Below are 19887 nucleotides of genomic sequence, written 5' to 3' on the forward strand. Positions count from 1 at the left end.
AAATGTAGGCCGCTCTCACCGGTGCCATCTACTTTCTGCTTGTAGATGATGTCTTTGGCCGTGTCTGAGAAGAAGATGGCATCGTCCTCTGCGCTGAAGTCCACCCCAACGAAGTAGGAGGGCGTTCCAGTGACAGGAAGGATGACATCCTCCTGAGAGGACAGGTTGAAGGGGATGCCTCGGATAGCCAGCTGGCTGGAGAAGAGAAGGAACTGCCTCACCGCTAGCGAGTGAGAAGAAGACATCCACCATGAACCTCCAGATCTTCTACCTCATATGTCACACCACATGGGCACTCACAGTATAAAGGACACAGCACATTGAAGTGTACCAAGTCCAATGTTAATAGGGAAAAAAACGAAACAAGGTTTGTGTGTTGACCTTACCAACACATCTCTTGCCGTCAGCATGCAGATCGTAGCCCATGCGACACCTGCAGCGGTAGCCCAGCCCTTGGTTGTCTGACCTGTGGCTTAGAATACAGATCTGCTCACAGCCGTCCCCGTCTACCCCGCAAGGGTTAGCCACTGTGAACACAACACAAACGCTCAGCCACTGACAGAACATACAGAAGTGGGGCAGATCAGCGGAATGGTTGTACCAAGTGACGTGCTTACCAGACGGTTGTCTCAGTTGGTGTACCACTTGCACTCCGTGTGGGGTCTGAGATGTGGTGTAGACCACCTGAGGGTTTGTGTCACTGAACTTGTTGGCTTTCATCACGGCCATCTTGGTCCAGTCAGTGAAATACACAGTGTGCTCAAACAGACTGATGCCAAAGGGATGGGGGATCACAGCACCTCCATGGACCACTGTTTTCCTGAAAGGTGGAGAGAATACCCTGAGCAGACTGTACATTTACCATTGTGATAGACAGGGAAACGGCATTGTTTTGACTTCTTACATTTGGTCTCTCCAGACATTTGGCCAAAAAACATCACATTTGAACCCTTTCATAAGGAACATATCTGGTATGCTTACCTATGAAGCCCATCATATGTGGTGGTTTCAATATAGTCGTAGCGGCTGTCGACCCAGTAGACTCGCTTAGCGTCAATATCCAGTGTGATCCCTGCTGGCCAGCCCAATTTAGTCCTGATGATCCCATAGCGATTGGTGCCATCCATGTAAGCCCGCTCCAAACCTGGCTCTCCATTCAGAGAGTCCCAGTCTGAGAAGAACAGGAACCTGTGAAGAAAATGTGTTTTGGCACAGATTAGGTACGGGTTAACAGTACAGTAGGTTGCCCAAAAATGGTCAAAGACTCCAGACACCTAAGCCACAGACTGTTCTCTCTGCTACCGCATGGCAAGTAGTACCAGTGCACCAAGTCGAGAACCAACAGGACCCTGAACAGCTTCTACCCCCAAGCCACAAGACAAGAATGATAAATAGCTAATGAAATGAATACCCAGACTACCTGCATGGACCCTTTCTTGCACTAACTCTCTTGCACTGACTCTATACTCACACACACTGGACTCTACCGAAATATACTTAATTACACTTACACCCTAACATACACACACAATACAGTTGAAGTCGGAAGTTTACATACACTTAGGTTGGAGTCATTAAAACTCGTTTTCAACCACTCCACAAATGTCTTGTAAGCAAACTATGGTTTTGGCAAGTCAGTTAGGACATCTACTTCGTGCATGACACAAGTCATTTTTCCAACAATTGTTTACAGACAGATTATTTCACTTATAATTCACTGTATCACAATTCCAGTGGGTCAGAAGTTTACATACACTAAGTTGACTGTGCCTTTAAACAGCTTGGAAAATTCCAGAAAATTATGTCATGGCTTTAGAATGTCATGGCTTTTTCTGATAGGCTAATTGACATCATTTGAGTCAATTGGAGGTGTACCTGTGGATGTATTTCAAGGTTTATCTTCAAACTCAGTGCCTCTTCGTTTGACATCATGGGAAAATCAAAAGAAATCAGCCAAGACCTCAGAAATGTTTTTGTAGACCTTCACAAGTCTGGTTCATCCTTGGGAGCAATTTCCAAACGCCTGAAGGTACCACGTTCATCTGTACAAACAATAGTACGCAAGTTTAAACTCCATGGGACCACGCAGCCATCATACCGCTCAGGAAGGAGACACGTTCTGTCTCCTAGAGATGAACATACTTTGGTGCGAAAAGTGCAAATCAATCCCAGAACAACAGCAAAGGACCTTGTGAAGATGATGGAGGAAACAGGTACAAAAGTATCTATATCCACAGTAAAACAAGTCCTATATCGACATAACCTGAAAGGCAGCTCAGCAAGGAAGAAGCCACTGCTCCAAAACCGCCATAAAAAAAGCCAGACTACGGTTTGCAACTGCACATGGAACAAAGATATAATACAGAGAAGTTTTACTCTGATTAAATGTCAGAAATTGTGGAAAAACAGAGTTTAAATGTATTTGGCTGAGGTGTATGTAAACTTCCAACTTCAACTGTACCTACACCCACACAAACAAAACATGCACACAAATGCATACTGACGCCACAATCTCACACACTCACACACCTCGTACCCCTGCATATCGACTGGTACTGGTAATCCCTGTATATATAGCCATGATATTTTCTACTCCCTAAATACACTGAGTGTAAAAAACATTAGGAACACCTTCCTAATATTGAGTTGCACCCCCTTTTGCCCTCAGAACAGACTCAATTTGTCTTGGCATGGACAAGGTGTCCACAGGGATGCTGGCCCATGTTGTCTCCAATGCTTCTCATAGTTGTGTCAAGTTGGCAGGATGTCCTTTGGGTGATGGCCCATTCTTGATACACACGGGAAACTGTTGAGCGTGAAAAACCCCATCAGCGATGCAGTTCTTGACACAAACCGGCACACCTGGCACCTACTACCATACCCTGTTCAAAGGCACTTAAATCTTTCAAGGCAATCCATGTCTGAATTGTCTCAAAGCTTAAAAGTCCTTCTTTTAACCCGTCTCCTCCCCTCATCTACACTGATTAAAGTGGATTTAACAAGTGACATCAATAAGGGATCATAGCTTTCACTTGGATTCACCTGGTCAGTCTGTCATGGAAAGAGCAGGTGTTCTTAATGTTTTGTTCACTCGGTGTATAGCCATGTTATTTTTAGTCTTTATTTTTTCCACTGTGTCCTCATTTCACCATTTACATTTTTTATTTGATTTAAAAAAATCTTATTTTGAACTCCTGCATTGTTGAAAAAGTACCCGTAAGCAAGCATTTCACTGTTCGTCTGCACCTACGTGTAGACTACGAAGCTTGTCTACGAAGCATGTGACAAATACAATTTGATTTGATTCATGCACTGGATGCAATACTGAACATCGGTGAACTGGATTCCATAGCAGCAAAGTTATCCATCCTTTTAGCTATAAAACGACCAGGACTGCAACTCAACAAAAGGTGATACATAAGCGGATTTCCTTTTTTAATTGAATTTGAAACAGACACATCCTCCACTGTCTTTGTTCCCGGCCTTACAGGAGGGCCAGCCCTAAATCCCACCGAGGTAGAACAAGTGTGTACATTTAGCCTCACTTCCCAATTCACCTGTAGCCACCTGGCCCAGGCTCCACTCTGGAACCACACTATTGGATTACAATGAGGCTCATCACTTTTAATACTGCTCACTAATCCGCCAGGAAAATCTGCGAATCGAACACACTCATTACTCCCTACCGGTACAGCATGAGAGAGAGACAGATAGATAGAGGGATGGAGGATAGAGGAGGTCCCCCCGACTCACCCCACAGTTGGGTCCACGGCCAGCCCTCTGGGGTTTCCCAGATTCTCTGCGATCAGCGTCACCCGGTTATTCCCGTCAAAGTCCACCATGTCAATCCGGTTGACGCTGGCCTCCACCACATACAGCTTATTGTTCACCCAGTCCACGGCTAGGTTCTCTGGGTAGTCAACTGATACATTTAAAATCACCTGCATATTGGAACCGTCCATATCCACCGAAAACACCTGGCCACAAAAGAAAGCATTGTTGCTAAGAGATTAGCTCTTTGGTGGTTAAGGCTCCGGAAATTCACGGAGATATGAAATAAAAAGAGACAGTCCGAAAAACAGGGATATGTCACCATAATACCTCAATATGGGAAGGAAATTACTGTCATTAAGGCTGGGCTTTGGTTGCTTGTCTGACTTCCATCTTGTCTGTCTAGTAGCATTTGAGCGGTGTTGTCGGATAGTATTGTGAAACCTCTACCCTACTGATTCCAAGATGGCACCAGTTTCTCAGGCTTGAAGCCTTGGCACCTCAGAAGGGATAGTGCTCTTTACAGCTCTGGCTCGTTTGAAACAAGACCCAGACGTCTAAAAAGCAGGATTTTCAGCTGACCTGTTTAAAGAGAAACTGAATATGTGGAAGTAGTCTGCTAGTTTAACCTTCCTAGTACGTTCACATGGCCTGTTTGTGGTTCCCCCCAATTTAAATATGCTGACATTCCACCATGGAGGTGACTGATCTACACAGATACCCCACTGCTGGTATGTCCCTGCTTTTCAGCCTCATGGCTGGGGTTCAAACCATACAGAAGCCAAGATGCTGAACAAAGCCCTTTGAGCTGGCCAAAGAATGCATATAACAGGGTGGACTCGGTGAAAACAAATACTGCACGATTACTTTGAACACGATCGGGTTGCAAAAATTACACTGAGCTATGCGAACATCGTACCAGCATATCAGACAGTTTTCCAGATTAGACATTCTGGATTCCATTTCCAACCTACTTCCCCTTCATTATGACCCAGCCATTTGAGAGCCGGCAGGTCTACCATTTGTACAGTATTAACATTGGCGGTATCTTAACAGATCTGACAAAGTATTCCCTCTCCTTTGAGGGGGGGGGGGTACAGGTTCCTGTACAACTCAAGCATTTCCTCAAACAATAAGCCTTTCTATCCTGTGGACTGTAACTACGGTCCACTGTACATGTAATTCTAACGATGCACTGATGCACAGGAACCACTCATGTGAAGTATTTTAATGCCAGTATTACCTTGTTCTGAATAGTATCCGTCCAGAAGACTCTATTGAGGAGGTAGTGGAAGTCCACCCCGACAGGGACTCCTCTGTTCTGGGAATGGACCAGGGTGCGAGAGCTGTGTCCATGGATGTCACCAATCAGCAGGTCTTGGCCATTGGAGAACACCAGCGAGGCTACACTAGCTACAGACAGTAGGCAAGGCAATCCGTAAGACAACATGCTCAAACATTTCATCATCTCGTATAAACACCTGTCATATGCTGTTTAAGCAGTTGTTTTTTAACTGTATATACTGTATAATCATTCATTCATTTACACAGCAGTGGAAAACAGAAAATAAATAAAAATACATTTTAGTCTGTCAGTTTTGAAGCCATACTATTGGGTTGATTCAAATCTTATAATTTGAATACCTTTAGTAAGATTTTTCATTTGATGTCATTTTTAGAAACCCAAATGGTCAAAATAATTTGATCTGTATTATTAACACAGCAAATCCCTCCTTGCTGCTGGCTTCAAAGTCAGGGGGTCCACAGACACAAACGACTGGCAGAAATAACTCAGTGTGCAACAATGCACCAGAAAGCAGAGCAGGCGGACAGAGGCTGGCAGACGGGAGGCTGGGTGGAGGGGCTGAGGGCCTCTAGCCAGCAGGAATGACTTTGATATGTTGAAGTATATTGAAGCTCAACACTGGCCACTCACTTGAGGTGTTAGCTCTGCAGTATCGGTGCTGCTCCAGGAAATAACCCTCTCGACAGCTGCAGCGGTGGGTTCCCATCCGGTCTTCACAGAGCTGGTCGCAGACGCCCCACATCTGACAGTCGTCAAAGTCTTCACAATGAAATAAGAAAAAAACGGAATAATTCAAGGCACACATCCAATATTCTACCTCTAGTAGCCTGCGATTACAGTTCTTTCAATGTACTGTAACGGAGTGAATTTAACCGTATTTACCAATACAAGAGCGGCTGTTATTGTTGTTGACAGTATACCCAGAAGGACATGAGCAGGTTCCTCCCTCAGGAGACGCATGACAGCGATGCTCACAGCTCAGAGAAGCACACCTCCAGATACCTGACCATCACAGACAGACACACATGACTCCCAATGTCACTTCTCAAAATGACGTATGTGTGTGAGCGCATGCACTTTAAACTGATTGTATTGTCACTGACTGCAATTGCGTCCAGCAGTGGTGTTGGCCTCATCCTCTCCATCTGGACATTGGGCTGTCCCATCACACAGTTGGTCCATTGGGATACACAGGCCTGAGGATGGACAGGGCCATTCTCCAGGATAGCACTCGCGTGATACAGAGTCTGCAGAGAGAACAAAGTCATCTTCATTGGCTTGCTTTGAGAAAACAGCAACCATGTGTGAGGTATGCATTGAAGACAGCATTATTGGAGGATTCTGCAGCCCATTCTCCAAAAACACTCTTTGTGTGAGGAGGAAAAAAAATATATATATATAAATATATTTAACCTTTATTTAACCAGGTAAGACACATTGAGGTTAAAAACCTCTTTTGCGAGGGCGTAGTGACAAGAAGGCAAAACAGGGAAATAGCAGCGTGTAAAAATAGAAAGTAAAATACAAAATACACACAAAAGCGTCACAAGTTACAGACACGATTCAAGATTAGAAACAACTGCGGCGATCGCAAACTGTGTTGTCGATCAGAGTCTTAAAAACAGGCAAGGACACTAACTCCCGTAACTTGAATATCTTTTGAAGAATTCTAAAGCTCTTTTGGAGGAGTGAGCGATCAAAGAGGGATTTGACTACCACACTTTAAGGAGCACAGAGCCTAGCCCATACCAACCACGGAGACCAGAGGTGAATCGGGTTTCGACAAAGCAGTGTTTCTCACTCCTTCAAGTGTGCTTCTACTGAACCCGCTTACTGTTTCTTTGTCAGGGTTTTGGGTCCAATATTAGAAATGTGTCAAGAAGAAGGGGAGCTGTCACTCTGTAGCATCCATACCACAGCCTTTCTCATCTGCATTGTCTTCACAGTCGTCTTCCCCATCACAAAGCCAGACCTGGTGAACACAGCGACCGCTGGGGCACGTGAAGTAGCTCCCTCTGCAAGCCGGATAGGCTACATGGAGGGAGGGCGAGAGAAAAGAGAGAGAGCGAGTGAGAGCGAGTGAGAGAGAGAGAGAGAGAGAGAGAGAGAGAGAGAGAGAGAGAGAGAGAGAGAGAGAGAGAGAGAGAGAGAGAGAGAGAGAGAGAGAGAGAGAGAGAGAGAGAGAGAGAGAGAGAAGCACATCAAAAAGGTCAGATTGAGTCCAAATTAGGGGGAGAAACTATCTGGGTGAGGAGTTAAGATTAGAGGTGCAGACTATGGGTTGACAGATAGCAGTAGTGGTGCGAGGAGGGTAGAGGTACGCACTGCAGCTCTGTTCATCACTCCTGTCTCCACAGTCGTCGTCATGGTCACAGACATAGCGTTGAGGGACACACTCTCCGTTTCCGCATTGGAACAGGCCACTGCTGCAGTGCTGTGCTGAATAAAACAGACACAAAACCCCTTCAGTGACTGTCTGTATGTGTCCGTTTTTCATCTTACTCCTGCTGCACTGACCGGACGAGGGCCTGGTTAAATATGTGGTCATGCGTCACAGCGGTCATACAATTTTGTCAGCCGGCGATTGTCAAGCAGATAACTGCTGGTCTCACGGTAAGTGACCGTTAATTAACATAAACACATTTAGCATCTCCTGGCTTTCACACACTGATGCAGACCTTTGGAACATCTACATTTTTTTTTTAAAGTCGAATAAATCCACGTAATATAGCCTACACCATAACAATAAATCCATTATTTATTTTAGACAGGTCTATGTAGTCTATTTCAAAAGATCAGAATAGCATTGTCTGAGTTGTTCTCATGTTAGGTCCTGATCTGGCTATGCCATATGGCTGTGGGCAACACTAGTTAATTTAGCAGACAAGATTTGCTTAGAATTCCGTGGCATTATTTTATATTGTTTTATCGTATGAAGAACACAAATGAACAAAGCTGAATGAAAATAGAAAGGAAAAAAGATGCGCTGTTTGCCTTAAGCTGGGCATCAATCACAAGTGATAAGCTAATATTGTCACCCATCACACTATTCTTGATTTAATCTTGTCTTTACATATACAAAATAATATATGTGTGAAATGTGTTTTTAGTTATAATTCACCATTATCATGCACCTGTCTCGAAATAGAGGCAGCAGAACAAAATACATGTAATCTATGCACTTAAATAGAGAATGAAGAACCCTTTTCCCGTGGTTCATGTTCATGCCAGCCAGGTAGGCTATACTCCTGTTTTAAAGAGAAGCAATGTGCTTAACATTAGGAAAGCTGAGAAATAAATATAGTAGGCCTAGCCTATAGAAAGATGAAGGGATCCTCTTTTTAGTAGAGGCCATCACTCTGTTTTCTCACGCAAATACATAGCCTATAGAAATGTAGCGCAACATGAGCTCAAGGGCTCTAATGAAGTGTATGATTAGATTGTCGAATACATTTGCATTGATGTGATTAGAGGGACAATAGTGTGCGGAGTACCAGGCAGTTAGCAAGCTTGGTAGGCTACTAATGACCATCAGCAGCATCAGAGCTTGGAGAATCGTAATTACCGTGACTAAACGGTCACGTGGAATTTGACTGCCGTCACGACTCGTGACCAGCAATGTGGCGGTAATACGGTCCCCGTAACAGCCCTAGTCACGGCCAGAAGTGAACACTTACTGCAGTTCGCCTCGTCTGACCCGTCACGGCAGTCCATGACCTGATCACAGTGCTGGGTCCGGTTATAACAGGCACTGTTGGCACACCTCATCTCTGTACACTCAGGGTAGTCTGCGAGGGAAATAAACATGGCAAATCATACCAGACTGACATAGAACAAACCCATATGTGGAATATTCAAAGAACATCAGGAATAAGCATCAAATCATTTCCTCAAAGAGGTGCATAATGCTTTCCCTTTCAAATGTGAAATGTCTCTACTAGTCTTAAACATTTCTCAAACATGAAATTTCTCAAATGTCAGTAGTCTTAACGCATTCCTATATACAGTTCTCAAGTACTCAAGTGCTAACACAACTATGCAATTAGCCAAATGTAACAGTCTGCTGCTAGCAGATCATTAACTTAGCTGCTGCGTTGGCAGCTCTAACCCCCTTTTAATCTCATTAACAGTAGAAAATATACCCTTAAATGCTCCCCCATGAAGTCACGTTGACAATTCACCTCTGAAATATAAAGCTTTGTACGTAATTATGGCAAAAAGGCTCGGCCTGTAAAAAATGCTAAAAGCTAATGGGAGGATAAAACACTTACAGTAAGTTTTCTATTAGCGCCACAAACAGCCTTGGCTTTTTTTTCTGCCATTGTGAGATGACCAAAGTGTGCAGTGCTGTGAGTCTAACATTTCGGCACAATAATGGAATAGCAGCTGAACTTCAGCTTGACTAATCCCCAAGGAATCTGCAATCAACCTCTGACAACAAAAAGCATATTGTGGCCATTCTGTCAGTCAGCAAGCCTCTTAATCTTACAAATTGATTAAAATGCCACAGGAGCCTGAGGGAAGAAGGTAAGTAAAGCCACACTGGGGAACTTACGGCAGTCTCTCTCGTCAGCCCCGTCGGAGCAGTCGGGCAGCCGGTCACACCTGTACTCCCCTGGGATGCAGGCCCCATTGGTGCAGCTGAACTGCCCACTGGAGCACATCCTACCAGCTGCAGAGAGATTGAGGATCAACTTAACCACAAGTGTAGCATTTCTCTAACCCCTTAATTGCCTTTGTCATTGATTTTTGGGTTAACATTTGGTGGCACCTGTCACACTGGTGAAAATTCTAAATAAAATAGGTTGTACACTGTATGGTCTACACAGTACTTGTGTATTGATCTCCTCTATTGTAGAAAGTGTGAGAACTTACGACAGTGGTGTCTCTCATCTGAGCCGTCCTCACAGTCCTCTTCGTCGTCACAAACCCAGACATCTGGGACACACTCCCCGTCACTCAAGCACTGGAAATGACTCTCATCGCATGTTACAAGGGCTGTGGACACACACAGCACATCCAATATTAGTCTCCACACTCTCAGCAACAACACTCAATACGTAGGTGAAGGTCTAAGTAAGACAACGCCAGTTGATTCTTACACGAGATGCTTATACGAAGCAACGCTTTTGCTGCTCTTTAACAGGGAAACGTGAGTAAATGGGACAAATCCTGTTAAAGTGTAAAGGGAGAGGGTCAGTGTTCAGCCCAGTCCACTGTAAGGGAATAAGTTACTCACGGCAGTCAGCTTCATCAGAATCGTCTACACAGTCTAACGTTCCATCACAATGCCAGTGCTGTGGGATGCATCGGCCTGTCCCACACCGGAACTGCCCCGTCTCACAACCTTCATACAGGAGACACAATATTACTAAAGTTAACTTTCAAAGTTATCTTCATTCCATATTTTAGACCAATTCTCAAATCCTATTTTGTAATACCTTCCGTCCCCAGGTGCATAATTCTTCATGATCTTGATCATGTGTATTTCTAAACTAGGTCAGAAATAAGAAATAATTTCCTGTCAAATTTTTCCTCTCTTCTATAGTTAGCCCAATAAATAGTAGGAACTCTTTGTGTCTCTTATCAAAACATCTAAACCGTGTTGGGTGCGTTTGGGAATGTCTCTAATTGATGAAGCATGGTGTTAACAGCATCGACAGGGACTGGAGATGAGCGTGCCAGCCATCCTCAAAACAGTTACACAACCCTCAGCACACTCATCCCAAGCTTCCTTTTGATGTTCTCACTGAGTGGCATCTGAGGAGATAAGGTACCCCCACTCTACCTTCCCTGACGTTTTCCAGGAGATATCCACTGAAGCAACATAGTTCAGAGGCAGAGCGCTCCGTCAGACCCGTCCGAATTGGAATGTACAATTCTCATTGTCTCTCTCTGACAACCTGATTTATGGTGCATGCTGTTCCTTGTCGGAAATGTAATTGGGATAAATAGTGGTACCAGGTGGTACCGCAACCCTTAAGCCCAAATTCTTTGCTGGGGGAGATGCAAGGTGGTGGTTGGTGGTGCATGTCTGTGGTTGGTGGTCTACAGTGTCTTATCGACTACCTTGAATCACAGTCCCTGCTTGGTCAAATATGTGCCGAAGTGAAGGGTTTGACATTGCGTCAACACCTCAGTTGCAAAACAAACTGAAGACATTGTTCGAGAAACAAACAACACTGAGAAATATAACCAGTAATACAAATACCCCTCTGTTTTATTTCCAATCTATAAATCAAACACTGCCATCCGACCAATCAAATTACACACAAAACACAAACATATATATATTTTAAACAACATTACATTTCCAAACATTGGCGGTAAGATTTTTGGATACCGATTCATGATCGGTTTTCACATAACATAAACGTGTCAATGGGCGATATCCATCAATCATATGTTATGCATGTATTGTGACTCCTAGAAGCAAATATGCAAGTAATCAGCTATTTCCATTGCATCAGCTAGCTGTGCCATCACCAGTCAGCATGTGCATTGGGTTTCTACTAGCACAACCTTTCACGTGGTGCTTCTCTCCCACTCCAGATATCAACAGACGACTTCAAATTCCAATGGCATAGGAGCATGTTCCATGATAAGGACATTCAAAACAAGAAGACAGTGGTCCATTGCAAACAAAAAGAAACCGACCTGTTGAAAATATAGCTACTGGACAATTTTGTACGAGAAAAATGATTTTCAATCCGGGCCAACACCCATCTAGGCCTAACGCTAAACATGAGCTTTCATGAGAAAAGGCACTGAAGTAAGCATTGGTATGATGTCATCCTTTGATCTTGTGCTGATAAATTTGAATCTCTTGGGAAACTACTGCCTTTTCCGTCTTCTTCTCATTTAAAATAAACATAAACTGATACGGCGACGGTTGCACAGGTTCTAGGTTCCAGGAGCTATTCAAGGACAAGATGGAATTGTTGGACACTGACATTAAGAGTCTGCCTACTTAATTAAAGAACAAGTCTGGCAAAGCATTTACTAGAGGTCGACCGATTCATCGGAATGGCCAAATAATTAGGGACGATTTCAAGTTTTCATAACAATCGGAAATCTGTATTTTTGGGCACCAATTTGGCCAATTTATTTTGTACACCTTTATTTAATCTTTATTTAACTAGGCAAGTCAGTTAAGAAAACATTCTTATTTTCAATGACGGCCTAGGAACGTTGGGTTAACTGCCTCGTTCAGGGGCAGAACGACAGATTTTCACCTTGTCAGCTCGGAGGATTCAATCTTGCAACCTTACAGTTAACTAGTCCAATGCTCTAACCACCTGATTATATTGCACTCCACGAGGAGCCTGCCTGTTACGCGAATGCAATAGAAGCCAAGGTAAGTTGTAAGCTAGCATTAAACTTATCTTATAAAAAACAGTCAATCAATCAATCATAATCACTAGTTAACTACACATGGTTGATGATATTACTAGTTTATCTAACGTGTCCTGCGTTGCATATAATCGATGCGGTGCGTATCGTTGCTCCAATGTGTACCAAACCATAAAAATCAATGCCTTTCTTAAAATCAATACACAGAAGTATATATTTTTAAACCTGCAGATTTAGCTAAAATAAATCCAGGTTAGCAGGCAATATTAACCAGGTGAAATTGTGTCACAGTTCTCTTGTGTTCATTGCACGCAGAGTCAGTGTATATGCAACAGTTTGGGCAGCCTAATTTGCCAGAATTTTATGTCATTATGACATAACATTGAAGGTTGTGCAATGTAACAGGAATATTTAGACTGATGGATGCCACCCTTTAGATAAAATACGGAACGGTTTCGTATTTCACTGAAAGAATAAACATCTTGTTTTCGAGATGATAGTTCTACTGTTTATGACTTCAAGCCTATCAACTCCCGAGATTAGGCTGGTATAACCGATGTGAAATGGCTAGCTAGTTAGCGGGGTGCGTGCTAATAGCATTTCAAACGTCACTCGCTCTGAGACTTGGAGTGGTTGTTCCCCTTGCAGAGCCACGGCTTTTGTGGAGCAATGGGTAACGCTGCTTCGAGGGTGGCTGCTGTCGATGTGTTCCTGGTTCGAGCCCAGGGAGGAGCGAGGAGAGGGACGGAAGCTATACTGTTACACTGGCAATAATAAAGTGCCCAAAAGAACATCCAATAGTCAAAGGTATATGAAATTCAAATGGTATAGAGAGAAATAGTCCTATAATTCCTATCATTCTCCAACACTTTGTTTTTGCATTATTTAAACCAAATTGAACATGTTTCATTATTTATTTGAGTCTAAATTGATTTTATTGATGTATTATGTTAAGTTAAAATAAGTGTTCATTCAGAATTGTTGTAATAATAAATTTTAAAATCGGCCGATTAATCGGTATCGGCTTTTTTGGGTTATCCAATAATTGGCATCGGCGTCGAAAAATCATAATCAGTCGACCTCTAGCATTTACCGCCGACAGGTGAAAAAAGAGCACTTCCAATATGACCAGTACTGGACCAAACGCCAAAAGCCAAGGGAAATGTTCCTTCCTCGTCAAACAGACATACAACGTAACAAATTGACTTGGAAAACCTCAGCCCATTCAGTTGACAAATGTTGTGCGAGCAGGCACTTTATTAAAGGCGAGCCAGAAGTTGATCATCTCTTTCATGTAATGTGCTCTTCAAAGATGACTCACTTCCACTTCAGTTGTGGGGTCACGACTGTGCTAAAAGCATTGTGAGGGGCATCTCATATCATGAGGTCTGGTCTCAGATTAATTAGCCGACACCACCAAACTGCTTTTAAACTACGCCAGCCAAAGGGGCTTCATATTTAACTAATTCAGCAGCCAATGGAGAAGCAAGCTTTTTTCCTGCTCAGTTTACTAATGATAAAATTGCTTCCCCATTAGCTCAAAGAGTGCCTTTGTTGGGAGGAAATGATTCGGGAGGTTTCAGCATCATCTGTAACATGCAGGTAAGACAAACGGTGCATACAGTATCGGAGCGGCACAGTGACACCACTGAAAGACATTTGGGTTTATCTCTGTACCGCTGAACAGACATTCAGTGGTCTAATGCTCAATGCCATTATGATCATTATAAGATCAACTCTGAATATGTCATATTTGACAATGTATTGTAGATATCAGACAAATAAAACCATGTTCACTCCTTGCTTGACCCACAAGTAGGATTGCATATCAATGTCCATCGGCTTATCAACATAACAAACCAACATATTTTTCAAAAGAGCAAAATATTAAGTGTCTTTAAGCATCAATGGACTTCAAGTTCAGAGGAAGGACTCCTGAGGCCTCCTAGCAACAATGGACTTCAAGTTCAGAGGAAGGACACTCCTGAGGCCTCCTAGCAACAATGGACTTCAAGTTCAGAGGAAGGACACTCCCGAGGCCTCCTAGCAACAATGGACTTCAAGTTCAGAGGAAGGACACTCCTGAGGCCTCCTAGCAACAATGGACTTCAAGTTCAGAGGAAAGACACTCCTGAGGCCTCCTAGCAACAATGGACTTCAAGTTCAGAGGAAGGACACTCCTGAGGCCTCCTAGCAACAATGGCGATGTTCATAATCCCTGTTCATAATCCCTGTCTGCTATGCATTAGGTTAACAGCTTTCAACAACCTTTGCCAAAGGGAAACCAATCTTCTGAGACATTCAAATGAAGCCAGTGTTTCCTGACAGTATCAGTTCTGGGAAAGGTGACTGGCAGACTAAAGTGGACTTTTAAATGAATGTGAGCTGCTCTTACATTCAGCCATAGTTTTTTTTAAAGTTATTTGACTAACTATTCCTTCAGGAATAAATTGGTAAATAGTTGTTGTTTTTTAAAGCCAAAATGTAATAACAATGATCAAAATAGGGGCAATTTGACTATGTCAGTCAATTACTTTTAAAATAAAGTTAAGAGAAAAGTGGCCAAAATGATGCAAATAAGCTCTTAAGAATGTGGTGTCTAAGGATTGGTACTTTTTCGTTAGTGTCTTTGTTTAGCCTGTTTTGTTTAGTTTGGTGTTTTCTTTTTGTCCCTCCCTCTGACCACATCTTTTGTAATTAGCCATCTTAAACCCACAGCAGGCGAGAACCCCACACTATCCACAGAGAAAGATAAGGGCGCCCTACTACTGCCAAACAAAGAGGAGCAGCAGAGGAATTTTCATTAGAATGAAGCCTGCCAATGCCTCAGACCCCACTGTGAAATCACAATGGCACAATGGAAGAGCCAGCAGGGCTTCAACCTCATAACTGGAAGTGTCACCACGCCAAATGGACTATGGAGAGGGATAGCAGAATGCAGAATACAGTATAGCTTCCTACAAAAAAACACAAGTTTAACTGAACCCCCCCCCCTTCCCAAAAACATCTCTTTCCAATCATGTGGGGGCCCTGAGAGAGTTGTAGCGTCTTTCATCAAAACCGCCTTGTTTTTATGCGTCCCCTCGCACTCTCTGAATGTGTGTCTAGAAAACGGCTGGCAGCGCAGAGCGCTGGATCCTTCCATGCTGTTAGAGCGAAGTGCTCCTGCTCCATTTCATATGGAAATCAATTCAACAGAATGCAGTCAATTGCTGAACAACTGACTTTGGCTCTTGCTGCCACACACAAAACAGAGAAAAGCCCAATGGAGTTTGGTATTGGCATGGGTACAAAAGGAGGCAAGAAATAGTGAGTGAGGAATGAAGCTGTACTTCTAATTCTAACCTGAAAAAAACTTGTATAACGTTTTAACAAATTTGTAAGGCTAGATTTGGAGAAAAAAAAGCAACAGAGATGGAGATGTTACACTGCACTTCTGCAGGAGGTCAAATGGTTTTGTTCGCACTGCCTCTGACAAACTGTCACTCAACACAACATGAGCATTGTTAGCCTAAACCTTGCACCCTATGCATCACATAACAGTCTGGGACCTGGGTTGAAACTGCTGTATAATGGGAAAGGATTAGTCCTTCATTTGAGTCAACTGTGCTAACTTCTGTTCCCCTTTCCAGTACAGCGTTAACGTTGCTCATGGATTTAGACCGGAAAAGGCCGCAGCATCTTTAAGATTTAGCACACACATGCTGGCCAAGGTTTTCTGTGCCTTGTAAAACTTCAACAGCAACCCGCAAGTGTTTTTTTTGTAGTGCTATAAAACAAAATTAACTAATAATAGGTTAGGCTCAATGAATGTGAGCAACTGAAAACACCTATTTGAGTTAGTAGGGGGAAATGTTAATTAGTCAACCCCATATCCCCCTGTACTAGATCACGTGTGTGACACATTGAACATCTTGTTCATCCTAGTTAATTGTATGTATTTTTTCGAAATAAATCACGCTTGTTTTTCACAAGATCCTGAATGACCAAGGTTGTTTGGCAAATGATTGAGGTTTGAAAGGCATTTAGCCCCAATATTCAAGCAATTAACCTGCAAAAACATGTTTTGAACGGCCACAATCAAATCAAATTGTATCAGTCACATACACATATTTAGCAGATGTTATTACGGGTGTAGCGAAATGCTTGCCACCAAGTCCAGTTCATTTTGTTACCTATTATTGTAACATTAAATCACCCTACAAGTGTGTCACACTAACCATTATTTCAACACAGGCGTTTTACAACACTTTTAAAGCCTCTTGATAATAAGCCACAAAAGACTGTCTGTCACACATTAAATGATCATCAAGTTGAGCCACATTAGCTTTTTTAAAATTACATTTAACCTTTATTTAACTAGGCAAGTCAGTTAAGAACAAATTCTTATTTACAATGACGGCCTACCGGGGAACAGTGGGTTAACTGCCTTGTTCAGGGGCAGAATGACAGATTTTTACCTTGTCGGCTTGGGGATTCAATCCAACAACTTGCGGGTTTCTGTCCCAACGCGCTAACCACTAGGCTACCTGGTGCCCCAGCTTTGGAGAAACTTTGACAGGGCAAAAATGATTGTGAACACTATCCCTGGAGGACCCAGCAGAAATTAGGCTCAATGGATTAGAGAAAGTAACCTGTCCTCCAAGGCCCTTTTTGTCATTTCCTCTCAAACGCATGCTGGATAAATCTGGATTAAATCAACCATTCCTGCCTCAAATTTCTGAGGAGATCAACAAGTGCCATGATGCAAAACTGCAAAAGATGCAGGATGTGCATGAGGCCTGTTGCTAGTCGATGCAGTTAAAACATGGTATATACTGAAACAGACGACTTTGATTACCTGTTGACTTCGATGTCTTTTTAAAACTACGATGACACAAAATATTTTGGCACATCATTGTTCATTTCTAAGGGACAAGCCTCCTAATTACTAACATGAAAACGCTGGCAAAGCCCTGATTTGATTCAATATTATAATTAATTCTGGCGAAGACCATGCTCATAGCCTCAGCTTGTAGAGATCACTTCTATATTATGGACTAAAAAAATGCCACTGGATAATTTCAATTATTACATTTGATTGAGATATGTGTTTTTTATAGATTTTTTATTTTGTCATACTTTCTTATTTTGTATTGCCTTGGAATGTACAGTAGCCTTTATAGTGCAATGCAGCTATAAAAAATAAATAAAGAAGAAACATACAGCCTATTTAGCCTGGGATGGTTCCATGTGAGGTTGTAAGAACTTTCCCCTTGAAGTTTACATACACTCTTTTGCATGTTGTTGCTTAGGTAGAAATAGTCACTTTCAGCAGCAGCAGCAGCTGCAGCGTAATTAGTTGCTTGATTCACACTAAGGAGATTACATACTAAGGGTTGAGCAAAAAGAAAGCAGATTACAATTTGAGCAGTAGGGTATAGGCTACTCTAGTATGCAAGAGACAAAGATAACAGCATTCCAGATCTATCAAACAAGGTGTATGACTAGTTTCTACAACATTTTAAGGAAAATGGGTCCTTGAATTAAGGCTATATAATTAGTTATCATCTATAGAGGTTTGCACTAGGCAAGCCGTTGAGTTCCGCTGAATAAGATTTGTACCAGTAGCTTGCAGTCCACACAGATTGTCTGCAAGTCACATGCTCACTTCTGTTACCTAGCAACGACAAAGCTCAGGCAAAAGTTCTCCAAGAGAGATCTTCAAATCGGTCTGAGGCAGGCTTTGTGCTCAATACAAGCTTTAATAATGTTCAGAGTGGAATAGTTTTGTTAAATAAGTCAAATATTGTAAATTCAATTTAATTAATTCTGTATTTATTGGTTGCAAAAAAAATATGTGTAGTGCTGGGGAAATAACTGGCCAAGGAGTTGGTAAGATTTGACAAAATAAATTCAGATTTTTTTATATAGAAAGTGCACATCACTTTATAAAAATATAAATGTATGTTTTGTCACATACACTGAACAGGTGCAGTGAAATGTGTTGTTTTACAGGTCAGCCGTAGTAGTACTGTGGCCCTGGAGCAAAATAGGGTTAAATGTCTTGCTTAAGAGCACATCAACAGATTTGTCACCTTGTTGGCTTAGGTATTCGAACCAGAGAGCTTTCAGTTACTTACTGGCCCAATGCTTTAACCGCTAGTGCCTAGCACTTAAAATTGGCCAAGCATTGTACAAACATGGCTAAATAGCTTGTTTTTGACTTATAGATAGCCAAATTAGATGACTACTAACCCCAATAACTACAAATCAGGCCACTCTACCAGATAGGGGTTATTGGTGTCTATGTACAAGTGGTTGACATTTTCTAATCAAGGGCAGATATAGGCTACACAAACAACTATCAGCAGGTTCACAATGAGGTGATGAGTTTAGGATACTCTTACCTTGTGAATGACAGCGGAAAGTACAGAAAATCAATATAACAACAAGTTTTGGAAGTACTGCTCTCCACATTCTGATGCTGGGTCCCGGCTGGTCCGTCCAGCTCCTCATGAAGCCGGGCAGATGGAGGTGCTCTAGGGACTGAGATGCTGTTGCTTGCCTCTCTCTTTTTTGTCCCGCTAGTTGATGAAAAGGGGCGTACACAAAGCCAGAGACGGTCGCTCCCCCAACCCTGGCCCTGCTGATAAAACCCTTAAACCGCGCGCCCTGGAATCTGCATAATTCCATTGCCCGGGGTGTCTCATCTACACGTGATTTGTCCATCAGACAGCTAGGTAGGCCCTAATGGTGGCAACATTAGTTAAATAATAACGCAGCATTTTGTTGTCTAAACATCTATAATAATTTCTCTCGATGTAAATCAAAACAACATGGGTTAGCCTAAAATAGCCCATTCGCAAATAATTCCCTCAAACCTTTATTTTGTACAATGCTGAATTGAAAGATTTATGCCCTAGGTCTTAAACATGTATTTATTTACTGTTTATCTATTTACTATTTATTTAGTAGCCTATTTGATTAACTCAGCAGCAGGCAAATAAGAAACACAACTGTTGCTCTTCTTCTACCATGCTCACATGATCTTTCACATCCAGTGAATGATGTCTAAAATGAATAAGACAATTATTTGTCATAAGAGTAAAAATAAACGAATCAATTATAGGTTATGTTGTTGCCAGAGCATTGTTGAATGTTGTTTTTTGTTCTGACTGAAAGGACTCAACGTTATTCAGCTTCAGGGTGACCTTGGTGTGTTGGTACGGGAATACACCGGGGTCAAGGCTCGCCTCAATTACATGAGGGGGCACTGGGGCAGGATCATCATTTCAAGGCCCAGATCATGATAAATGGCCAAAAAAAAGATGAAATCGACTAATCAATAAATATAGGCCTGCAAAGTGGATCACTATTTAATCCTGTAAATGACTGCCTAATAAGCACATACTTTAGGTCTACAAGAAAGGTTTCACCCAATAAGTCAATTGAATGTCCCAAAATGGTTTGATTTG

At 42.4% G+C, this 19887-nt stretch overlaps 1 protein-coding gene across 1 annotated transcript in view; it reads right to left on the reverse strand.

Annotated features, from left to right (window-relative positions):
• lrp2a (low density lipoprotein receptor-related protein 2a) overlaps positions 1-18962 on the reverse strand; it is a 68451-nt gene extending 49489 nt beyond the window's left edge. Inside the window, 16 exon segments of the mRNA XM_046361026.1 lie at positions 20-223; positions 387-527; positions 618-820; positions 982-1188; positions 3754-3977; positions 5015-5184; positions 5708-5836; positions 5960-6079; positions 6181-6324; positions 6992-7108; positions 7403-7516; positions 8755-8865; positions 9633-9749; positions 9953-10075; positions 10317-10424; positions 18820-18962. Of these exon segments, the coding sequence (XP_046216982.1) occupies positions 20-223; positions 387-527; positions 618-820; positions 982-1188; positions 3754-3977; positions 5015-5184; positions 5708-5836; positions 5960-6079; positions 6181-6324; positions 6992-7108; positions 7403-7516; positions 8755-8865; positions 9633-9749; positions 9953-10075; positions 10317-10424; positions 18820-18928 (2341 nt within the window). The 5' untranslated portion in view covers positions 18929-18962.
• Between the last annotated feature and the right edge of the window lie 925 nt (positions 18963-19887).

The sequence above is a fragment of the Oncorhynchus gorbuscha genome, linkage group LG01 (genome assembly GCF_021184085.1).
Source record: "Oncorhynchus gorbuscha isolate QuinsamMale2020 ecotype Even-year linkage group LG01, OgorEven_v1.0, whole genome shotgun sequence".
In the NCBI taxonomy this organism is placed as follows: Eukaryota; Metazoa; Chordata; class Actinopteri; order Salmoniformes; family Salmonidae; genus Oncorhynchus; species Oncorhynchus gorbuscha.